Source organism: Hyperoodon ampullatus (assembly GCF_949752795.1).
Source record: "Hyperoodon ampullatus genome assembly, chromosome: 8".
Classification (NCBI taxonomy): domain Eukaryota; kingdom Metazoa; phylum Chordata; class Mammalia; order Artiodactyla; family Ziphiidae; genus Hyperoodon; species Hyperoodon ampullatus.
In genome coordinates this window covers 53633188-53654544 of record NC_136921.1, presented here as the reverse complement: position 1 = coordinate 53654544, position 21357 = coordinate 53633188, and the positions used below count along the sequence as shown (strand labels likewise).

Sequence of the window (21357 nt, the reverse complement as noted above, 5' to 3'; positions counted from 1 at the left end):
GTCCTTTTCTTATAATTCAGAGACAGAGTTGTAGTGCTTTTAAAAACAGAACACATTCTAAATATGTGACAACTATCTTCAGTATCGATAGTAGGCTTTTGATATCATCTTCTAAATCAAGGCAAAGCATAACAGTCTTTGCTTGAATTAACAAACGTAAAATTAGCATTAAAAAAAAAAGACATACAACCTGTCATGGCTTTTTTTCTCTTTTCCTTTATTCAGTCATGTGTCTTAACCACAAAATTGCCTCAATTCTTTGGAAACTAATTGTTGGAATACAGAGGGATTTTAGGTTATTCAAACTCTTAAAAAGTAGAACAAGCCACAAACAGCCAAAGTTATCACATTGATAAACACTGGTAGAGGGTCCAAAAATAATTATATGTAAATGTCCAAATGTAGCCTAAGGCAAAGATCAATCCATAACTGAGATTAACAGAAAAGTAAAGTCATAGCATTAAAAAGAATATAAAAAGCAAAAAACCAAACTATTTGCTTGAGCCTTGGGAGTTCTATACTTTGCAAACATAGACAGAAGAGGAATTAGAAATATTAGACAACTATTAGAGACACGCTAATATGAAAACTGACTTCACCACACATTCAGGTTAAGTAAAATGATATGTAAGCAGAAGTCTTAGGTAGTCTCCTCTTCACACTCAAGAGGTGTTTGACAAATTTCTAAAAGCCAAAATCAAATTTGGGCAAATTTCATCACAATCACATTAACTGGAAGTACTACTTTAATATAACTTTTCCATAACAACTTATAATCCCTTAAAGCCATATTCTCAGTTAATTATATGATCTCTAAGTTTTTCCAGTGAGAAATCATTGCACTAAGCCTTGGACTTGGTAGTTTCGCTTAGTAAAAACATATATAACACATGCACATCCAAATTTTATTTAACATTGTGAAAAAATTTTCTCCAGGAAGCAGGTTTTTTCCATACCTTTAAAGAATTAATTTTCTTTTCTTTTTTTTTTTGCTTATTGTTTTTGTTTTTTTTTACCTGGTTCTCCTGTGATATCTCTGCTGTAGGGGGTGGTGGAGATTCTTCACACACTGCAAGGCTCCGAACTAGCTTTAACTTTGAGCTTGACTAAAGAAAAGTATTTAAAATTAACACTACATTCCGTAAATCTAGGGCATATCCAAAAGCCCCCTAGAGTTTCTTAAGTTTCTTTATAATAGTTTCTGCCATGTACAGACATAGCTGAAATGTGCAAGTTAAATGTATCATTAAATACCATTAAAACCTTTTGTTATGAGGGAAAACAATAACTGCAGTTTTGAAAATAATAGCAATAGCAAGAATGGGAATAACTCCAATCTCAAAACCCAAAGAATGATGAGAAAGCCATTTTCTCTACAGATGAAGAACCATTATAGATATAAAAGCAGTGCACAAAAGCGACTAGGCAAGACAAAAACCCCAAATAAAACAAAATAAGCTTTCTGCCCCAAAGAAAATATGACAAAACTAAACTGAATGCAGTGCTCTATGAAAACAAAGATTCATCAAGCATGAAGGCCCTTGGCATGCCAGCACAAAATATTTACTATACCTTAGACCTTTTTCCTGTCTGTCCAAATGACTGCAGTGGCCGCTGAATACACAAGAAAGATTTGTATTAAATTTCATACTGAAACAGAAAGATTGCTTCTTAGTTCATAATCCTAAACCACAGAGAAACTAACTGCGCAAAGAATGGAAAATGAGGAAATCAAAGTTGGTTTCAAGTAAAGAAGTACTGATTCCTCCCAAAAGCACACTTGCAGAAGATTCTCTAAAATCCTTCTGTGGGTTGGCATGTTCTTTAAGTGAACAAATAGCCACAATTTCTGTGTTAATTGAGCTAAACTGAATTTATAAGATAACTTCTTAGACAGTAGCAAAATAAAATACACTTCTTTGGTATTCTATAACATATTACACTTTAGCCAAGGTTAGGGGAAAAAAAAACCCCCACAAAAGTCCTGAGGAATTTTAAGTGGCTGTGCTCAGCAAAGTTCCAAACTTACTAAGGAGAATGTTTCAAATGCCCATTGAGTCAGAGTACAACCACCTCTCTACTGAGCCTTTTCAGCACTGTACTTCATAGTACACCCCCAGTTTACTAGCACGGAATCCTACTTGCCTAATCTAGGGTAAGGCAATGAAGCAGAAATGAAGAAAAGTGGGCAAGGTTCTAATATGTATGTTCAGCTTGACCACCAGATCATCAATCACGCAAATGGGGAACCCACTGGGGTGAGTAGCTCTAGTCTGTGACACCAGGCTTTGGCTTGGGAAAGCAGCTGAAGTCCCTGTGAACCGAAGCCAGATAGGTTTTCTTTCCTTCCACCTCCTTCTAATCTACTTGTTTAACACCAACCCCAAACAGTACCAGGTCCAGGTATCTATCATTTATACTCAACACTAGGGAGCCAGTTTGGTATCAAACATAAAACAAAGTCCTTAATACCTAGATTAGTATGCTTCACATATGAAAAAAAGTACCATTTCATTCTAACATCCGAAAAAGCCTTCCTTGTAGACCAACAGAAATGAGAATCTACAGTAACAGGGTGTTGTCTCCCATTTTGAGGCCAAAGTCCTTGAGATAAGAAGCACTATATTCTTGGGAATTTTTACCCTGGATTATCCAACATTAAAAATCAGCAGTAACAACAACAAAATGAAAATAGAAAAAAAAAGAAAAATGATCTTCTGTTTCTTACAGAGAAGAAAATGGTACAGATGCATGCACAAATGCACACGGCATTACTGCCTAAGAGAGCTTTTACATGTTGGTTCTGTCTTCTCTATTTACTCACTTCTTTAATTTATTCAAGAGGATTTCTGTTACTCGCAACTAAAAATAGAATTAAAAGAAGTTATGTTACATAGAGTAAGGGTTTACAGGAAAAAAAAACTGGAGAAAAATCAATAGATGAATACGAGCAAAATGCACATGACTAAATGAGTTCTAAGGCAGCAGAAAAGAATTTACAATTTACTCCAGTCCTCTGCTTTAATCCCTTATAATTCTACATAACAAAGGCACAGCACTTTCTCTTAAAAGTTTTAAAAATAAGAGAGATGATTAACTGACAAGTAAAAGCTGCATTCACATGTAGGACTGGATTTAAGTTTCTGGCTTTGCTTCTTACGAATAGGTGACCCTGGTCAAGTTATTTCAGTTTACTTTTACCGGTATAAAAGTTAATATTGTGTGTATTAGTTCTCAAGGTTCTTGAAAAGGTTCAGTGAAAGGGTAGATTTAAAAAAAAGTCGGGGCGGCGGGGGGTTTGGGGAGGCTGTATATTGTCCTTACTGTAATGTTTTAGAATTTTCAATGACTTACACATGCATTAACCGTCTCAGTTTTAATTCATAAGAAAACTTTGATGAAGGAAGATTAAAAAAAGAAAAATCAAAGAGGGGTAAAATTATCTCAGTGTAACTTAGTATGTTCTAAGTTCCTGCTATAAGCCAGACTCTGTGCCAGGCACTAGGCCTATAAAGATGAATAAGACACAATTGCTGGTCTCAAGAGCCTTATAGTCCAGTATCAGAGTTACTAAATAGTCAAACAGAACCCAAGATCTTTAGAATCTTAGTCCTGTGTATTTTATATCACACATCTATAAAAAATCTTGTTGTGAGTCAAATACTACTTGTGAGAGAGAGAATTCTAAAGATGGCCTCCTAACAGGCCCCTCCTCTGGTAATTTAATCGAACTCCAATCTAAAGAATGTTGTGAAGGGATTCTGCAGATGTAATTAAAGTCCCAAATCAGTTGATCTTAACATACAGATAATTCAGCTGTGATAAAGGGATCAATCAAGTGATCCCTTTAAAAGCTGAGAACATTCTTCTGTTGGCAGTGGGGCGGCAGATTAGATTCAAAGGGTGAGAAGGACCTGACACTGCACAGCTGGCTTTGAAGATGGAGGGGACAGATGAAGAGGCCTACAGGCAGCCTCCGGGGGCACAGAGTGGCCCCTGGCCGACAGTCAGCCAGGAAACATGGACCTCAGACCTCCAGCTGCAAAACGCTGAGGTGCCGTTGTTGTCGGAATGAGCGTAAAGACAAATTCTTCCCCAGAGTTTTCAGATAGGGGCCCAGCCTGGCCAACCCTTGGATTTCAGCCTTGAGAAACCCTAAACAGAACTCAGCTGAGCTCAACTAACTTCTAATCTACATAACTGTGAGCTGATAACTGGGCATTGTTTTAAGCCTCTAAGTTTGTGGTAATATGCCACGCACCAACAGAAAACTAATACAGTGCTACATAAGTAAACTATAAACTGTCAAAGTGGCATTATTCAACAAAAACCACTTATTATTTCATTTCAAATAGCAAAGAACCGAAATTACATAATAAATACCAGAAAATCTACCATATACACATGCACACACAACAACAAAGCAGAAAATACAAGTTTGGCATTAAATAAGAATAAATTATTTTTAAAATGAATTTAATTATTTAAAGCATGCCTTTCATTTTTCTAGCCCCATTTATTTTTCTTTATTTTTTGACCCTGGATTAAGCAGGTTACATATATTTAGATTAAGCAGGTTACATATATTTAGATTTTAGCCTAGCCCAAGCCAAGTCTCCTTCTCAATTTTTTATTGTGGAAAAATACACAGGAAATTTACCATCTTAACCATTTTTAAGTGTGCAGTTCAGTAGTATTAAATACATTCATAATGTTGTGTCACCATCAGCACAATCCACAGCCGTAACTCATAAAACTGAAACTCTGTACCCATTAAACATAACTCCCCATCTCCTCTCATTCCAAGCTCTGGCAACTACCATGCTACTACTGTCTGTCTCTATGATTTTTTTAAGATGTTGGGGGTAGGAGTTTATTAATTGATTTATTTAATTTTGCTGTGTTGGGTCTTCGTTTCTGTGCAAGGGCTTTCTCTAGTTGTGGCAAGCGGGGGCCGCTCTTCATCGCAGTGCGCAGGCCTCTCGTTTCGGAGCACAGGCTCCAGATGCGCAGACTCAGTAGTTGTGGCTCATGGGCCTAGTTGCTCCGTGGCATGTGGGATCCTTCCAGACCAGGGCTCAAACCCATGTCCTGTGCATTAGCAGGCAGATTCTCAACCACTGCGCCACCAGGGAAGCCCTCAGCACCGACTCTTTTCTTGGAAATACCACATTCTCTCTCTGGAAAAAGTGAACTGTTCCAGTAACTTTCTTCCCGCTGTCTGCGAGGACAAGATCAGCACGTCACTGCTCTGGGATGTATGTTTCTGTTGTATACATCACAGGGGGCCTGTGATCCTGGAAGATGCCAAGGGGCACTAATCATTTGATTAGAGTAGCTTCCACAGCTTAACAGCTGTTTTCAGTGTTGTTCAAAGTTCTGCCCATAGACCTGTCAATGGGCAACACCTGGGAGCTTGCTGAGATACAGAATCTTGGCAGTCTCACCCCACACCTTCTTCAATCTCTTTTGTGGTTTTAGTCTTCATCCTTTGCCTCCTTAAAGGTGTTGACTTTAAATGGGTCTGGCATCTCTGGCTCTGTGGCCCCTTCCCTCTTGGGTGTGCAGTTTATAGCAGGCATCCCTGGGCAATGGGGTGTCTTGGAGGTGGGGCTGGGACTGAGAAAGCTCCCTTGGCTGGCCCCTTTGGTGTCCTAACTAAGAAATCATCGCCAAAACCAAAGTCATAAAGCTTTCCCTCAATGTTTTCTTCTAAGAGTTTTAGAGTTTTATAGCTCTTAGGTCTTTGATCCGTTTTGTGTTAATTTTTGTTTATGGTCTTAGGTAAGAGTCCAACTTCATTCAGTCCAGCACCATTTTTGAAAAGACTGTCTTTTCTCCATGGACTTGGCACCCTTGTCAAAAATCGTTTGATCATATATGTAAGGACTTATTCCTGGGCTCTCTATTGCACTGGCCTATGTGTCTGTCTTTATGCCAGCACCACACTGTTTTGATTACTATAGCTTTGCAGTAAGTTTTGAAGTCATGAAGTGTGACTCTTACAGTTTTGTTCTTTTTCAAGACTGTTTTGACTATTCTGGGTCCTCTGAGGTTCCATATGAATTTCAGGATGGGGTTTTCTAGTTCTGCAAAAATGACATTTGGGTTTTGATAGGATAATTACATTGAATTTGTAGATCACTTTGGGTAGTACTGACATTTTAACAATATTAAGTTTTCCAATCCATGAACATAAATGTGTTTTAATTTAGTTATGTCATCTGTAATTTCTTTCAGCAATGCTTTGTACTTTTCATAGTACAAGACTTTCACCTCCTTGATTAAGTTAATTTCTAAGTATTTTATTTTTTAATGCAATTGTAGATGAAATTGCTTTTGTAATTTCCTTTTCAGATTGTTCATTGTTAGTGTACAGAAATGCAACTGATTTTTGTGCACTGACTTTGTGTCCTGCTACTTTACCTGAATTCATTTATTAGTTCTAACAGGTTTTTTTTTGGTTTTGTTTTTGAACATGTGTGGAATCTTTAAGGCTTTTTTTTTTTTTAACTTTTTTACATTAGAGGGTAGTTGATTAACAATGTTGTGTTAGTTTCAGGTGTTAGGGTTTTATACATATAAGATCATGTCATTTTCAGAGATAATTTTACTTCTTCCTTTCCAATTTGGATGGCTTTTTTTTTTTTTTCTTGTATAATTGCTCTTGTTAGAATTTCCAGTACCATGTTAAATAGAAGTGGTAAAAGTGGGCATCCTTACCTTGTTTTTAATCTTAGAGGAAAAGCTTTCAGTGTTTCACCATTGAGCATGAAGCTCAATGTGGGTTCTTCATATATGGATTTTATTGTGTTGATGTAGTTTCCCTCTATTCCTAGTTTTATGAGTGTAAAAACAAAAAATCTTAATAGGTTGTTGTGTTCAATTATGATGATCAGGTTACCTCCCCCCCGCCCCCCGCCTTCATTCAGTTAATATGGTATACTGCATTGGTTGATTTTCATTTGCTGAACCATCCTTGGAACCCACTTGGTCATGGTGTGTAATTCTTTTAATATGCTGCTGAATTCAGTTGGCTAGTATTTTGTTGAAGATTTTTGCATCAATGTTTATAAGTGATAGTGGTCTGTAGTTCTGTCTTGCAGTGTCTTTGTCTGGCTTTGGTATCAGGGTAATGCTGGACACACAGAAAAATAAGTTACAAAGTATTCCCTGCTCTTTAATTTTTTGGTAAAAGTTTGGGAACTATTGGTGTTAGTTCTTCTTCAAATACTTGGTAGAATTCCTCAGATCTAGGGCTCTTCTCTGTCAGGAGATTTTGATTTTTTGATTCAATCTCCTTATTAGTTATATGTCATTTCAGATTTTCTGTTCTTTGTGATTTAGTCTTGGTAGGTTTTGTGTTTCTAGGAATTTGGCTATTTCATTAGATTATCCAATATGTTGGTGTGCAATTGTTCATAGTACCGTCTTTTAATCCTTTTTATTTTATAGAATAATAGTAATATCCATACTTTCATTTTTGTTTTTGTTTTTGCGGTATGCGGGCCTCTCACTGCTGTGGCCTCTCCCGTTGCGGAGCACAGGCTCCGGATGCGCAGGCTCAGCGGCCATGGCCCATGGGCCCAGCCGCACTGCAGCATGTGGGATCTTCCCGGACCGGGGCACGAACCCGTGTACCCTGCATCGGCAGGTGGACTCTCAACCACTGCGCCACCAGGGAAGCCCCATACTTTCATTTTTTATTTTAGTAATTTGAGGGTTTTTTTCTGGGTTCTTTTTTTTTTTCCTCTGGTTCTCTCTTTTTTTCTGGGTTCATCTAGCTAAAGGCTTGTCAATTTTGTTGACCTTTCTGAAGAACCAACTTTTGGTTTCATTAATTTATCTCTATAGTTTTCTTTTCACTTTTAACAGAATTTCATTCATCATCACAGTAAAAATTTAGCAGCTCCTTTAGCAGACTTTTACTACTTCAGAAAGATCCTAATTAAATTAGAATTTATAAGGCTTAGGGCTAAAGACGCCAATTTATAATTTACATTGTTTGATACTACAGTATAGGACAGGAATTAGGCCAATAAATGGGTTCAGAATATGAAACATCCCTAATATAATTTCAGTTTGAAACTGGTATTAATACACTGTCAGAGCTACTAGCTCCTTGCTTAGAGAAAAACTGAGGTTCAATAATAAATGGTTAAGGTGTAACATTACAATAAACACAGACTGCTTTTTAACATACAGCCCTGTAGATCAACTTCAAGGGCAAAGAAAAACAAACATAACTGATGATTTCAGTACTTTTGTCTTTTGTTTACAATAAAAAAACTTTAAACAAATTTAAAATTTATTTCAGCATATGGATCTGGAAGGATCCTCAAAACATTACCCATGTCTTAATTGCTATCCCAAACCAGAGACCTTTATAATTAATAACAAAAGAAGCAAAAATCTAAATCCATGTAGTCAACTTAATATTAAGGAATAATCTATAGGTTTTGTTTTCTAACGTTTCTTTGCTTATCATAATGGCTCTCTCTCTCTCTTTTTTTTTGTTTTTTGGCTGCAACATGCAGCATGCGGGATCTTAGTTCCCCAACCAGGGATCAAACTCATGCCACCTGCAGTGGAAGCGTGAAGTCTTATCCATTGGACTGCTAGGGAATTCCCCATAATGTCTCTTTTGGTCTAATATTTTCAGTAATCTTCCTTGCTATCTTTGTACTGCTAGGACGAGTTTAGATCTGTTTAAAGTTTATTATGAAAGAAAATAAAGGGAAGAAAAACAAAAGCACTGAAATCATGAACTATGAGATTTACATATTGCTAAGAAAGAACAGAATAATCTTTATGAGTTGTACTGTGTGTTTTCATAAAACGAACTACCAATTAATATCACTCAATTAAGAGTAAATCTAACTTATTTCAAAAAGAGGATTTTTTATTTGTAATTATTATGAACAAACTTAATGATAATAGTTGACACCTTTCAACTAAGGCTTTTTTTTTTTGCGGTACGTGGGCCTCTCACTGCTGTGGCCTCTCCCGTTGCGGAGTACAGGCTCTGGACGCGCAGGCTCAGCGGCCATGGCTCACGGGCCCAGCCGCTCCCCGGCACGTGGGATCTTCCCAGACCAGGGCACGAACCCGTGTCCCCTGCATCGGCGGGTGGACTCTCAACCACTGCGCCACCAGGGAAGCCCAAAGCTCTTAATATACTTTGAAGACCTTATTAATTCTCACTACTTTTCAAGATAATGGTAATTATATTTTTTAAATAATTTTTTTCATGTGGACCATTTTTAAAGTCTTTATTGAATTTGTTATAATATTGCTTCTGTTTTATGTTTTGGTTTTTTGGCCGCGAGGCATGTGGGACCTTAGCTCCTCAACCAGGGATCGAACCCCCACCCCTTGCATTGGAAGGCGAAGTGTTAATGGCTGCTGGACCGCCAGGGAAGTCCCTAATGGTAATTATTGAGAGAAGATAATGAATTGAAGTGTAAATGTCAGCTAAAGGTCAAGAATAGTAAGAACAAAAGAGGCTAGGCTGATATTTTCCACCGGAATAACAGAAAACAACAAAGTTTTCTGAGTTGACAGAGTGGACTTTTAAAAAACATCAATAAACTGACAAACCACCCCCAATCACTAATTTGTTTATACCATTTAATGCTCTGGGCAAAAAGGCACAGGATTAAAAACCCAAAGGCTGTGGAATCTAAAACTGATACAAATGAACTTATTTACAAAACAGAAACAGACTCACAGACTTAGAAAACAAACTTATGGTTACCAAAAGGGAAAAGTGGGGGGAGGGAGGGATAAATTAGGAGGTTGGGATTAACATATACACACTACTATATATAAAAGAGATAAACAACAAGGATCTACTGCACAGCACACGGAACTCTACTCAATACTCGGCAATAGCCTATATGGGAAAAGAATATGAAAAAGAATAGATATCCGTATATGTATAACTAAATCACTTTGCTGTACACCTGAAACTAAACACAACATTATAAATCAACTATACTCCAACAACAACAAAAAAATCCAAAGGCACAGGATTAAACATCTAAGGTAAAGTGCCTGGAGAAAGTCAAGGACTCTGATTTATAGTTACCCCGTATATTAAATGAAGATAAAGGATCTTACCATCCGCCATCCTAACGATGATATATGTGAAAGTTATTGGAGAAAGTAAAAATATTATGTAAAAGCATTCTACATCTGCAAGATGTGGGGAACATCTTCCTTATACATGTCATAATAAAGCACTGTGAAAAGCAAATGTGCTAGCTATCATGTGTATATATGACCCAGGTTCAATAGAAAGAGCACCAAATCCTAGAAATAGTTAGAAAAGTAAAATGTACTATGGGAAGTCAATTTTAAGTTTTAAAAGTTGAACTCATTAAATACTTCTAAAAGACAAAAGTACAGTATACAGATAGGGAACTTAATACAAAGAAAAAGTACTGTATTGAAAATTTTGGGAGCTTATGTCAAGAAATAAATTTTACTTTTTTTTAATTACTAAAGAAAAAAAATCTTATGTTGCATGACAATAAAGGGATCAATCTGAGGAACTATATAGTTGTGCTATTGCTAATAAATAATTAGTAACGATTATGATGATGATTATACATATCATATTATTAACAGCATCTACCATCTGTTGGGCTTTTACTATGTAGCAGGTATATTACATAGAGCCTTTTATCTTTGAGGAAAAAATAGTTAAGATTTGTATGATTTTACATGGACATAATCTTACTGAACCCTTTAAACAGAAACTTCTTTACACATTTCCTCAATTAAGGAATTTGATGCCCATTAACCTCACTGTTGGAGAAGCGTGGTCTCCCCCCTGAGCTTTTCTGATAACCTTATTAGACTGTCATTGCTTTCCTGTCCCTTACTTGCCCTATCCTCCCCTTTTTAAAGAAATACATTGGAACTAACTTGGGGAATACAAGATGTAAAAGTCTCATCTTAATTATCACAGGGCTTGCTATAGAAGCTGAGAATATACTAAACACCTACTTCAACTGATTCTGTGTGTAGAAAATTCACTCATATATATCAGAAGCTGTTCATGCACTCTGGCACATGAGGCCTACTTGTTAACAAAAATCAGTTCTATTATTTCCTCCATAACAAGGGTTACCAACACAATTTGGACTCGCCATCCTACTGTTCAGTAGTTTGTGGGAAGAGGGATCAATGTTTGAACTGCTCTGAGATACGTTTTGGATTGTATTTATAGGTACACGTATACAGATGAACATCCCTAGACAAAGCACTTGTCAAGTACAAAGATACAATTGTAAAACCATGGGAAAGTTGAGTTTGAACCTTAGAGCATAAGATTCCTAATTTTACATTTCAAATAAATGGCAGAAATAAACACAAGTAATTTACCCTAATGTGAAAAATCTATCTCTGAGAAATATCAAACAACAAAGACCACATGATTAAGTTATACAAAGGAAACCAAAGCAAACACTTCCCCCCGCATTTACCCCATGTTAAAGATTAGTGGGAGTCTAACAAAATTAAGATTTTTCTGGATTTAGAAACCTGACACCTCACTGCCCCAGCCTTCCAAATATTTAATAATCATACGAAGTCCAACATATCACTCAAGATTTGCAAGAGGAATAGTGTGTGTGTGGCAACAGAAGAATTACTAAGCAAAAACCCTCTGTACAATTATTTGGGACCATATCAACAATTCAGAACAACTCCAAAGCAATTATGTGGGAAAGTGAACTTCTTGACATTAATGCACACATACTGCTTGAATTAGTTCTAAAGCATTCTTAAGAAATTCTTAAGAAAGTAATCCTAAAACTTCTCTAAAAGATTATAGTTTCAAATAAAACTGAATAAAAATCACAATTGACATTTCTGAAGAATAGAGAGTCACAGAAGCGAAATTATTTATAGAAGAAATGGTCAAGGAGCTCTATGAGATAATATCTGCTTGGAACCATTCAAGGTGATGCCTAATGTCTGCTGGCCTCTCTCCAGCTTGATGAAATTATTATTATTGTTGTTATTATTATTATTTTGGTTTATGTAACTTTATTGAAGAAAAATAAATCAATTACTAGCAGAGCTATTAGTTTGTCACTTATCCATTGACAACTTGCATCATTTACTCAGTGTTATATTAAATAGTGTATTGGAAGATAGATTAACTAATAGCTCCAAGTCTCCTAACAATGCAAATGAAAATTACAAAATGTGTGAGACCCTATTTTGTAATACAAAGAGTGTCTGACTTCCAATTTCCATTCTCTGTAGAACAAGAGCAGGTCATTCCTTTATTGACACGCATAAAACACATCACATTTTCCATTCTGCTGATGCTATCAATTCAATACCAATTCTCCAGCCACATCAGTTATGAGCATAAAGTATATCATGTAACCTCAAATCTCTAACAGTGGAAGGTTTAAACAAGAATGGATGCTGCTAGAATAATGCTGCTTCCTTTGATGTGACAACTCAGCTGCCACCTTCCTCCCCCTCAGATGATTCTTCAGCACATTAGAGCAGTGAGGAATGGTTTTAGTCTCATAACAAAGTCAGAGTGAAAACACTGGCCACATAATACACATGCTCCATTAAAAAAAAAAAAACTTCTGAATCTTGGGTAACTATTCTCTTGTAACTACTTTACAGTTTCTAAAAGCAGTTATTGTCCAAAGCTGGAAGAACATTAAGTATTCTCAGATGAGCATGTGAATGAATGGAGGGAGGCAAACAAAAAATAAAATGAAAAAAGATGAGGTCTGATAGGGGAGCAGCCAGATAAGAAAATCAAAAAAGGAACCGTGGGCTTCCCTGGTGGCGCAGTGGTTGAGAGTCTGCCTGCCGATGCAGGGGACGCGGGTTCGTGCCCCGGTCCGGGAAGATCCCACATGCCGTGGAGCGGCTGGGCCCATGAGCCATGGCCGCTGAGCCTGCGCGTCCGGAGCCTGTGCTCTGCAACGGGAGGGTCTGCAACAGTGAGAGGCCCGCGTAACACACACACACACAAAAAAAAGGAACCGTAATTTAAAGTTTATTCCAGTTGTAATGAAGGTTATTCTGACTTTAAGGTAGCATCACACGGCATACTTCTGAGTCCATTCCCGAGATAGCCTGCTGTACTTATCTCTGTCTGTTTTATAGATCCATGCAATCTCTGGCACTAGGGGGTCATGGGGTTTGGATCACATAGCAGTGAACAAATGGATAAAAGAACACTTTATGTAAATGTTATCCTTAACAAATAGTAGAAAATCATAAGATTTCTTTACAGTTTTATACTATGACATCCCTTCATTTAAAAATGAGTTTTCCTAAATAAAATATTATGGAGATGGTCAGGAAATTAAGACTTGGAAATGGATGAAATGTATGCTTCCTTAGGAAAACATTTCCATTTCCCTAAGTCACTTTAAATATTACTATGCTGAAGGAAGACAACAAACAAAAATTATATTCACGGTAGCTGACTTTCAGAATGATAGAGAGGAAAGCAGAGAATATACTGACTAATTCAAAATTCTTAATAGGGAACCTACATTAATTGGCACATACATCTAAAATTTGAGTAAAAATAATAGTTCCTATTTAAAATTAAACCTTCAGGCAGTATCTTAGAGGTACCAAAAGAAGATGAAATGCCTAGTAGTATTTTTTTAAAAGGCATTTCATAATAGGTAACTCCCTATTAAGTTAAGAGGTAACTCTATATTAACCGGATTATTTTTTAAACAAGACACTCTATTCCCTGTTGATTCTTAAAACAGCTGACTTTATTTTACATTATGTGAAAACAGAATGACAATTTTTTTTCTAGTTTTATATACTTCATTCCTAATTTCCATTACTTAAATCTCTTCTCTGTATATTATTCCAACTGTAAGCCCCTTGCCAGACACCTTGCACAGAGGCATCTTGGACTTCAAAATCTCCAAGCAGAGTAAATAAACCCACATACAGTAAATTCTTAATAAACAATTGAGTGAACAACGAATATAGCATTCAGTGGATTAACATAAAACAAATTCTCATATTCTCCTTGTTCCTCTCCCAGTTGTTATAGTCACCATACTACACGGAACGTGATGTCAGAGACCAGGTCCATTTTTCCTTGCTACACTATGTCCTTGCCATGGAATAGGTTTTCAGGAAGTGTTTGGGGAATGCATGAAATTCTCCTGTAGTATAAACAACTGGGCCATGACTCAAGAATGGTCGTCAAAACGTTTTTGTGCTTATTGCCAAGGGCAACACAACAGACATGGTAGGAAATGCAATACAGGCATACCTCATTTTAGTGCACTTGGCAGATACTGTGTTTTTACAAACTGAAGGTCTGTGGCAACCCTGCAAGTCTATCAGCACCATTTTTCCGACAGCATTTGCTCACTTTGTCACGTTTTGGTAATTCTCACAATATTTCAAACTCTGTCATTATTATTTTATTTGTCATGGCGACCTGTGATCAGTGATCTTTGATGTTACTACTGTAATTGTCTTGGGGTGCATCAAACCACATCCATGTAAGACGGCAAGCTTAACCAATAAATGTGTGTGTGTTCTCACTGCTCCGCCAACCGACCAGCCATTCCTGTCTCTCTCCCTCTCCTCAGGCCTCCCTGTTCCCTGAGATAAAATAACATTGAAATCAGGCCAGTTAATAATCCTATATGGCATTTAAGTGTTCAAGTGAAAGGCAGAGTCTCGCGTCTCTCAGTTTAATTCAAAAGCTAGAAATGATTAAGTTTAGTGAGGAAGGCATATCGAAAGCTGAGACAGACAAAGCTAGGGCTGCTGTGCCAAGCAATCAGCCAAGTTGTGAGCACAAGAGAAAAGTTCTTGGGGGAAAGTGCTACTCCAGTGAACACACCAACGACAGGAAAGTGAAACTGCCTTACTGCTGATACGGAGAGTTGTAGTGGTCTGGAGAGAAAATCCAAGCAGCCACAACATTCCCTTAAGCCAAAGCCTAATTCAGAGCAAAGCTCTGACTCTCGGCAATTCTGTGAAGGTTGAGAGAGGTGAGGAAGCTGTGGAAGATTAAAGCCAACAGAGGTTGGTTTGTGAGATTGAAGAAAAGAAGCCATCTCCATAACATAAAAGTGCAAGGTGAAACAGCAAGTGTGATGTAGAAGCTGCAGCAAGTTATCCAGAAGATCTAATAGTCTTCTACTGAAAAAAGATACCATCTAGGACTTACATAGCTAGAGAGGAGAAATCAATGCCTGGCTTCAAAGTTTCAAAGGACAGGCTGATTCTCTTGTTAGGGGCTAATGCAGCTGGTGACTTTAAGTTGAAGCCAGTGCTCATTTACCATCCTGAAAATCCTAGGGCCCTTCAGAATTATACTAAACCTACTCTGCCTGTGCTCTATCAGTGGAACAACAAAGCCTAGATGATAGCACATCTATTTACAACATGGTTAACTGAATATTTTAAGCCCACTGTTGAGACCTACTGCACAGAAAAAAAGATTCCTTTCAAAATACTGATACTACCACTCACTGACAATGCACCTGGTCACCCAAGAGCTCTGATGGAGATGTACAACAAGTACAACATGTTGTTTTCATGCCTGCTAACACAACATCAATTCTGCAGCCCATGGATCAATGAGTAATTTCAACTTTCAAGTCTTATTACTTAAGAAATACATTTTGTAAGGCTATAGCTGCCACAGACAGTGATTCTTCTGATGGATCTGTGCAAAGTAAATTGAAACCCTCTGGAAAGATTCACCATTCTAGGTGCCATTCAGAACACCTGTGATTCATGAGAAGAGGTCAAAATATTAACAATAATAGCAGTTTGGAAGAATTTGATTCTAACCCTCCTGGATGACTTTGAGGGGTTCAAGACTTCAGTGGAGGAAGTAACTGCAGATGCAGTGGAAATAGCAAAGGAACTAGAATTAGAAGTGGAGCCTGAAGACGTGACTGAACTGCTGCAATCTTATGATAAAACTTTTAACAGACGAGGAGTTGCTTCCTGTGGATGAGCAAGGAGAGTGGTTTCTTGAGATGGCATCTACTCCTGGTGAAGATGCTGTGAAAATTATTGAAATGACAACAAAGGATTTAGAATATTGTATAAACTTGGATGATGAAGCAGCAGCTGGGTCTGAGAGGATTTGATTCCAATTTTGAAAGAAGTTCTACTGTCGGTAAAATGTTACCAAACATCATTGCATGCTACAGAGAAATGGTTCGTGAAAGGAGTGTAAATTGATGCAGCAAATTTCATTGTCTTATTTTAAGAAATGGCCACAGTGACCCCAACCTTTAGCAACCACCACCCTGATTAGTCAGCAGCCATCAATATCAAGGCAAGATGCTCCACCAGCAAGAAAATTATGCTTTCCTAAAGGCTCAGATGATGGTTAGCATTTTTTTAGCAATAAAGTATTTTTAATTAAGGTCTGAACCCTAATTAAAAGTTCACTAAGAATTAATACATAATGCTATTGCATCCTTAACAGACTACAGTAGAGCATAAACATAACTTTTATATATGCTGGGAAACCAAAAAATTTGTGTGACTTGCTTTATTGCGATATTTGCTTTACTGCAGTGGTCTGGGAACGAGACTGCAGTAAGTTCAACGTATGCTATAATCCAAATTAATCGTTTGTTGATAAACGTGACCTGGAAGAGTGAACATTAGGTGTAGAAAAGAAACTAGAAGGAAATCTTTTACTATTTCAATCACAAATGCAATAGAATTTAAGCATTTTCTCTGATCCAATCAGGATACTGGCATTCTGCCATCACTGAGTGTACTGACTGCAGGCATGACAATTTTTTGCAAGTGCTATTACTAAAAATGACTAGAAAAATTATGTTATTCCTCCAAATTTCTTAGATAATTACCACCTTACTATACTGAATCAGTAGAGCCTAAATGCTTTTTTACTGTTGTATGAGTTGCTATCATTTTCTAACACATTTCAGGCATATAATGAAGAATAAAGTTTTTGACTGAATGAAGAAATGAAATAACCTTTAAAAGAACCTTCTTAAATTATTCTACAAAAATAAGGTATAAGTTTTGGCATGTAGCCCTCAAGGTCTTTAGGATATAGAAAGAATGACAGAATATTTTCTCCAAAAATAGAATTCTTTATTCATAGGGTTAAACTAAAACAGAAATGTTTGGCTTCCCTGGTGGCGCAGTGGTTGAGAGTCCGCCTGCCAATGCGGGGCACACAGGTTCGAGCCCTGGGCCGGGAGGATCCCACATGCCACAGAGCAACTAAGCCCGTGCGCCACAACTACTGAACCTGCACTCTAGAACCTATGAGCCACAACTACTGAAGCCTGCACGCCTGGAGCCCGTGCTCCACAGCAGGAGAAGTCACCACAATGAGAAGCCGGCACACCAAAGAGAGGAGTGGTCCCCGTTCACCGCAACTAGAGAAAAGCCCGCACGCAGCAACGAGGACCCAATGCAGCCAAAAATAAATAAATTTATTAAAAAAAATAAAACAGAAATGTGAGAGATAGCATTTTAAGACAACATTTTATGGTAGATTAAAGGTCTTTCCTACTGAGAGGCATGGTCTTATGCCTTCTCCCTTGAATCCGGGCAGGCTTTATTGACATGTGTCATCAAAAGACAACAGTGGAAGTGACATTCTGAGACTTCTGAGCCTAGGTCAAAAGAAAGCTTGCAGCTTTGCTTGGCTATTAGAACATTCTTTCTGGAACTCTTGAGTTGCCCACAATGAGTCTGACTACCTGGGCCTACTGTGCTGGAGGGACCACAAGTAGGTGCTCCCAGTTCCAGCTGAACCTACATTCCAGCCATTCCCACCAAGGGGCCAGATATGTGAGTGAAACAGTTGTGGACCTTCCAGGTCAGCCCACCTGCCATTTAAATATCAGCGAGGGATCTCTTTTGACGCCTTGTATGAGAGAAGATTCACTCAGCCAAGCCCTTGTTCCAAACCCTGACTCATAAATCATGAGATATTAAAAAACAAAATGTTGTTTTAAAATTGTGAGCTCTTTGTTTTGTGATCATCTGTTGTATAGCAATAGATAACAGGAACACTGAGAAGTGAACACTGTACTACTTGAAACAATTTTTATCTATCTTGAATCTGTGGACCAACTCATCAATTTCTATCCATGCCTAGAATTAAAAGCCTACTGAGTGGTTAGTTCTAAGTCATCATACATGTGTAGCATCAAAAGCCTCAAGTGACCTTTTTTTCCCCACCAACCTCTTTTCTCAGTCATAGTTGATCAATTGCTTCCTCTAGGGTTGTTTTTGCCAATAGAACTCCTACAGTTTCAATCTCTCTAATTCTAATCTCCTCTAATCCTAGGTTATTTTCGACTCTCACAACACGGATAGGTGCAGAATGGAACGAAAAAGTATAAAGCCACTAAAAAAACATATTGGCCACATACAAATAAAAAGAAATATATTACACGATACAAGCAAATCAAAGAGCTAGACTCAACAAGCTAATCCAGATGACTCCAAAAACAGCTGGTAGGCATGTCGCAAAAGGTCAACTTACCCTTTTACAATTCTGAAAGTGAGTTTTGTATGAAAAGTATAATTATATATAGAATATTTAATATTTGTAGCTAGAGGAAAAAATCCTGTTTACCTGCAAATCAATATTGTTGTCAATGCAACGTTCATTCTTCTCTGCCAAAATCTTCCCATAGTTTTCGGATTTGATAAGATTTTCAACTCCGGTTGTATCTTTCACTTCTGCCTCCAAATCCTTCATTGTTTCAGTTTCATTTTTTACAGTAACAGTATCAGACATCCTCATTAGCAAAGGTTATTTTAGAATTCTACAGGGAACCTGAAGCCTTAGCAAGAAAAAAAATTTTAATTCAGTTTGAAACATTTCTTACATTGAGTTAGTGCACAACATTGACTAAGTGCCTTCTATGTTCCAAGAATAATGTCAAATATACATGGATAGAAGCAAAATTCCTGCTTCTAAGGAACTGTAAAATACAGTTTAGTGGCAGACATATTCAAATTAAAAAAATCATATAACAATGAGATAAGGGCTATAATAAGGGTATGAGGTGATTTTGATGCACACACCACTTGTGAAAATTCCCAAGAAACATTAAGGAATAAGCCCTATTGAGATGTAAGGTAATGGTTGGAGAATTATAAATGCATATTTAGATGACATCAGAAATCTTTTTCTCTGAAGGGATATTATGAGTATTACCCTGTGAAAAAAAGTTTTCCTGTCATAGCTTTCATCTAAATTTCTGAAATTTCTAATTTGTTACATTAACCTGTAATTCCAAAAGGAAATAACTTAAAAAATAGACAGTAACATCCTATACAAAACACAGTTGTGAATCTTCACTAATAACTGTTCAGCATTATGAATCAAGCGCTGAAAACTCTCCTGACTCATGTGATTCAGGGCCAAACAACACATATGGGTTCTACAGATCAAATATATAAGATGCCAATATATTTCATATCTTTAGTGAGTTTAGGACAACAATGGGGACTTTACACTGAATATCAAATAGGAATGTATCAGATAAAGCTGTCATTTTAGGACATGTGAGAAATGTGAACCTGAACAGCAGAACTTGATGTAAACCCCACTTGGTTTTTTCTAGCCTTATTGAGATATAATTCATATATAACAATGTGTAAGCCTAAGGAGTACAACGTGATGATTTGATACACTTATATACTGTGAAATGATTAACACAATCCATCACACCACCTAATTTAATTTTTGTGTGTGTGGTGAGGACAAAGACAACTTATTTCAAAATGCATCAAAAAAGTGTAGATGAACTGATGGAGAGGTAGAGGGATGGATACAGATGGACAGATGCAGGTTAAAGCAAGTATGATAAAATGTTAATGATAGAATGCAGGGGTGGTTAAATGGCTGTTCACTGTAAAATTCTTTCAACTTCTCCGTATTTCTGAAAATTTCTTAGTAAAATCTAGAGGGGGGTGAAAAAACCAGTAGAACTTGTCTTTCCTATATAGAAAATTCAAGAGTTCTTTTCCTGAAAGAATGTTTTGCAACTAAGTATCTAAACAGATTTCAGGAATCCATAAATACATCTGAAAACCTTAAAAAAAAAAAAGTCTTCCTTAATTATATCCACACCAAAGTTAAGTGGTTCATTCTCAAAACAGTAAGGTTACTAAGGCGGGAGGGGGTACTTAAAGTACTCTGGCTCCTTGCTTTTTGTATATAAGATTTTGAAAGAAAAAGTGAGATGTTTTTCTCAAGTGACAAGACAGGTTACCTGATGTGTTCTATGGATTTGGGATTGTGGTGTCCCACAAAAATAAAATAAAATAATCCAAGGTTCTTTCTCACAGTTGTCAGCCAGGATGTCAACTGTCTTGACCAATTTGGAATCTGGCAGGAGTCCCATGTCCTTGTCACCACTGTAGATTCCTGGACTGAAATGGACTGTCTTGAATCAAATATATCATACCTTTCAGTGGCCTAAAATTAAAACAAAAGAAAACATTATAACAAAATAGCCGAGGGAAATGAAACACTACATGGTAAATTGGAAATTAAAAATATTACTGTTGGTGACTTTATTATTTTCTTGTCCTAAACAAGAGCCAGAACACTTAATTACAACCAATTCTGACATGCATTGGTTTTGTAAGCCTGGGTGAACCATGAGGCCACCTAGAGAGTTTTGCAGTAAAAGCACAAGGAAGAAGAAAGCAAGGGAATGTATTAAGAACCAAGTATGTGATCTGGGTTGTAAGGGAGATATAATTTTCATTTTAAAAGGTTTTCCCAAGATCAGAACCAGGAACACTTGCCTCCAAGAACTATGATTTTTAGAGTTTTCTTCCAGAGCTACAACTCTTAAGACAGTAATTCTGAAAAATAATCATATTCCAGGTTTTTAAAAGTCCAGAAGAACAAAAGCTATGATAAGCCATTTAACATTTTCAAAGAAACACACATTGCCTATAAAGGGTGGAGTGACTATTTATAAAGACATCTGAAAGACTAATGCCAAAATTCTTTCAGTGTCATCTGTTTTGAAAGTTAGTTTCATTTAAAACTTTTCTGGTGCAAGTGATGACATCACAGCAAATAAAACACTCTCTTCCAAATTCCTTTGACAATTTTGTTGTCAATAAACAGAACAGCACAATTTTAAGGTGAAACAACTGAGCATAATGAGGTCTAAGTACCAAGAGATACAATACTAATACTGCCGAGCATGCATCATAGAAGAATTCACATCTTATACTAACTCTTCAAAAAACAATTTTGAAATGGAATTATTTAGAACCCTGATACAGAAACACATTAGTTTTCACATCTCAATGTCACTCTGTTTGACTACAGGA

The 21357-nt window shown here is 37.0% G+C and overlaps 1 protein-coding gene across 2 annotated transcripts in view; it reads right to left on the bottom strand.

The window, feature by feature from the left end:
• The window catches only part of R3HDM1 (R3H domain containing 1), a gene marked incomplete at its 3' end in the record, with an annotated part of 110574 nt that extends 90158 nt beyond the window's left edge, over positions 1–20416 (bottom strand). Inside the window, exons 1-4 of one of the 2 annotated variants that reach the window (XM_079710525.1) lie at positions 20277–20389; positions 18629–18839; positions 1573–1614; positions 1017–1106 (exon numbers count right to left, since the gene is read on the bottom strand). In XM_079710525.1, the coding sequence (XP_079566651.1) occupies positions 1017–1106; positions 1573–1614; positions 18629–18799 (303 nt within the window). In that variant the 5' untranslated portion in view covers positions 18800–18839; positions 20277–20389. Of the gene's footprint in view, positions 1–1016; positions 1107–1572; positions 1615–18628; positions 18840–20276 lie in introns of both variants that reach the window. The other variant, XM_079710526.1, reaches the window with a different exon arrangement.
• Positions 20417–21357: the final 941 nt, after the last annotated feature.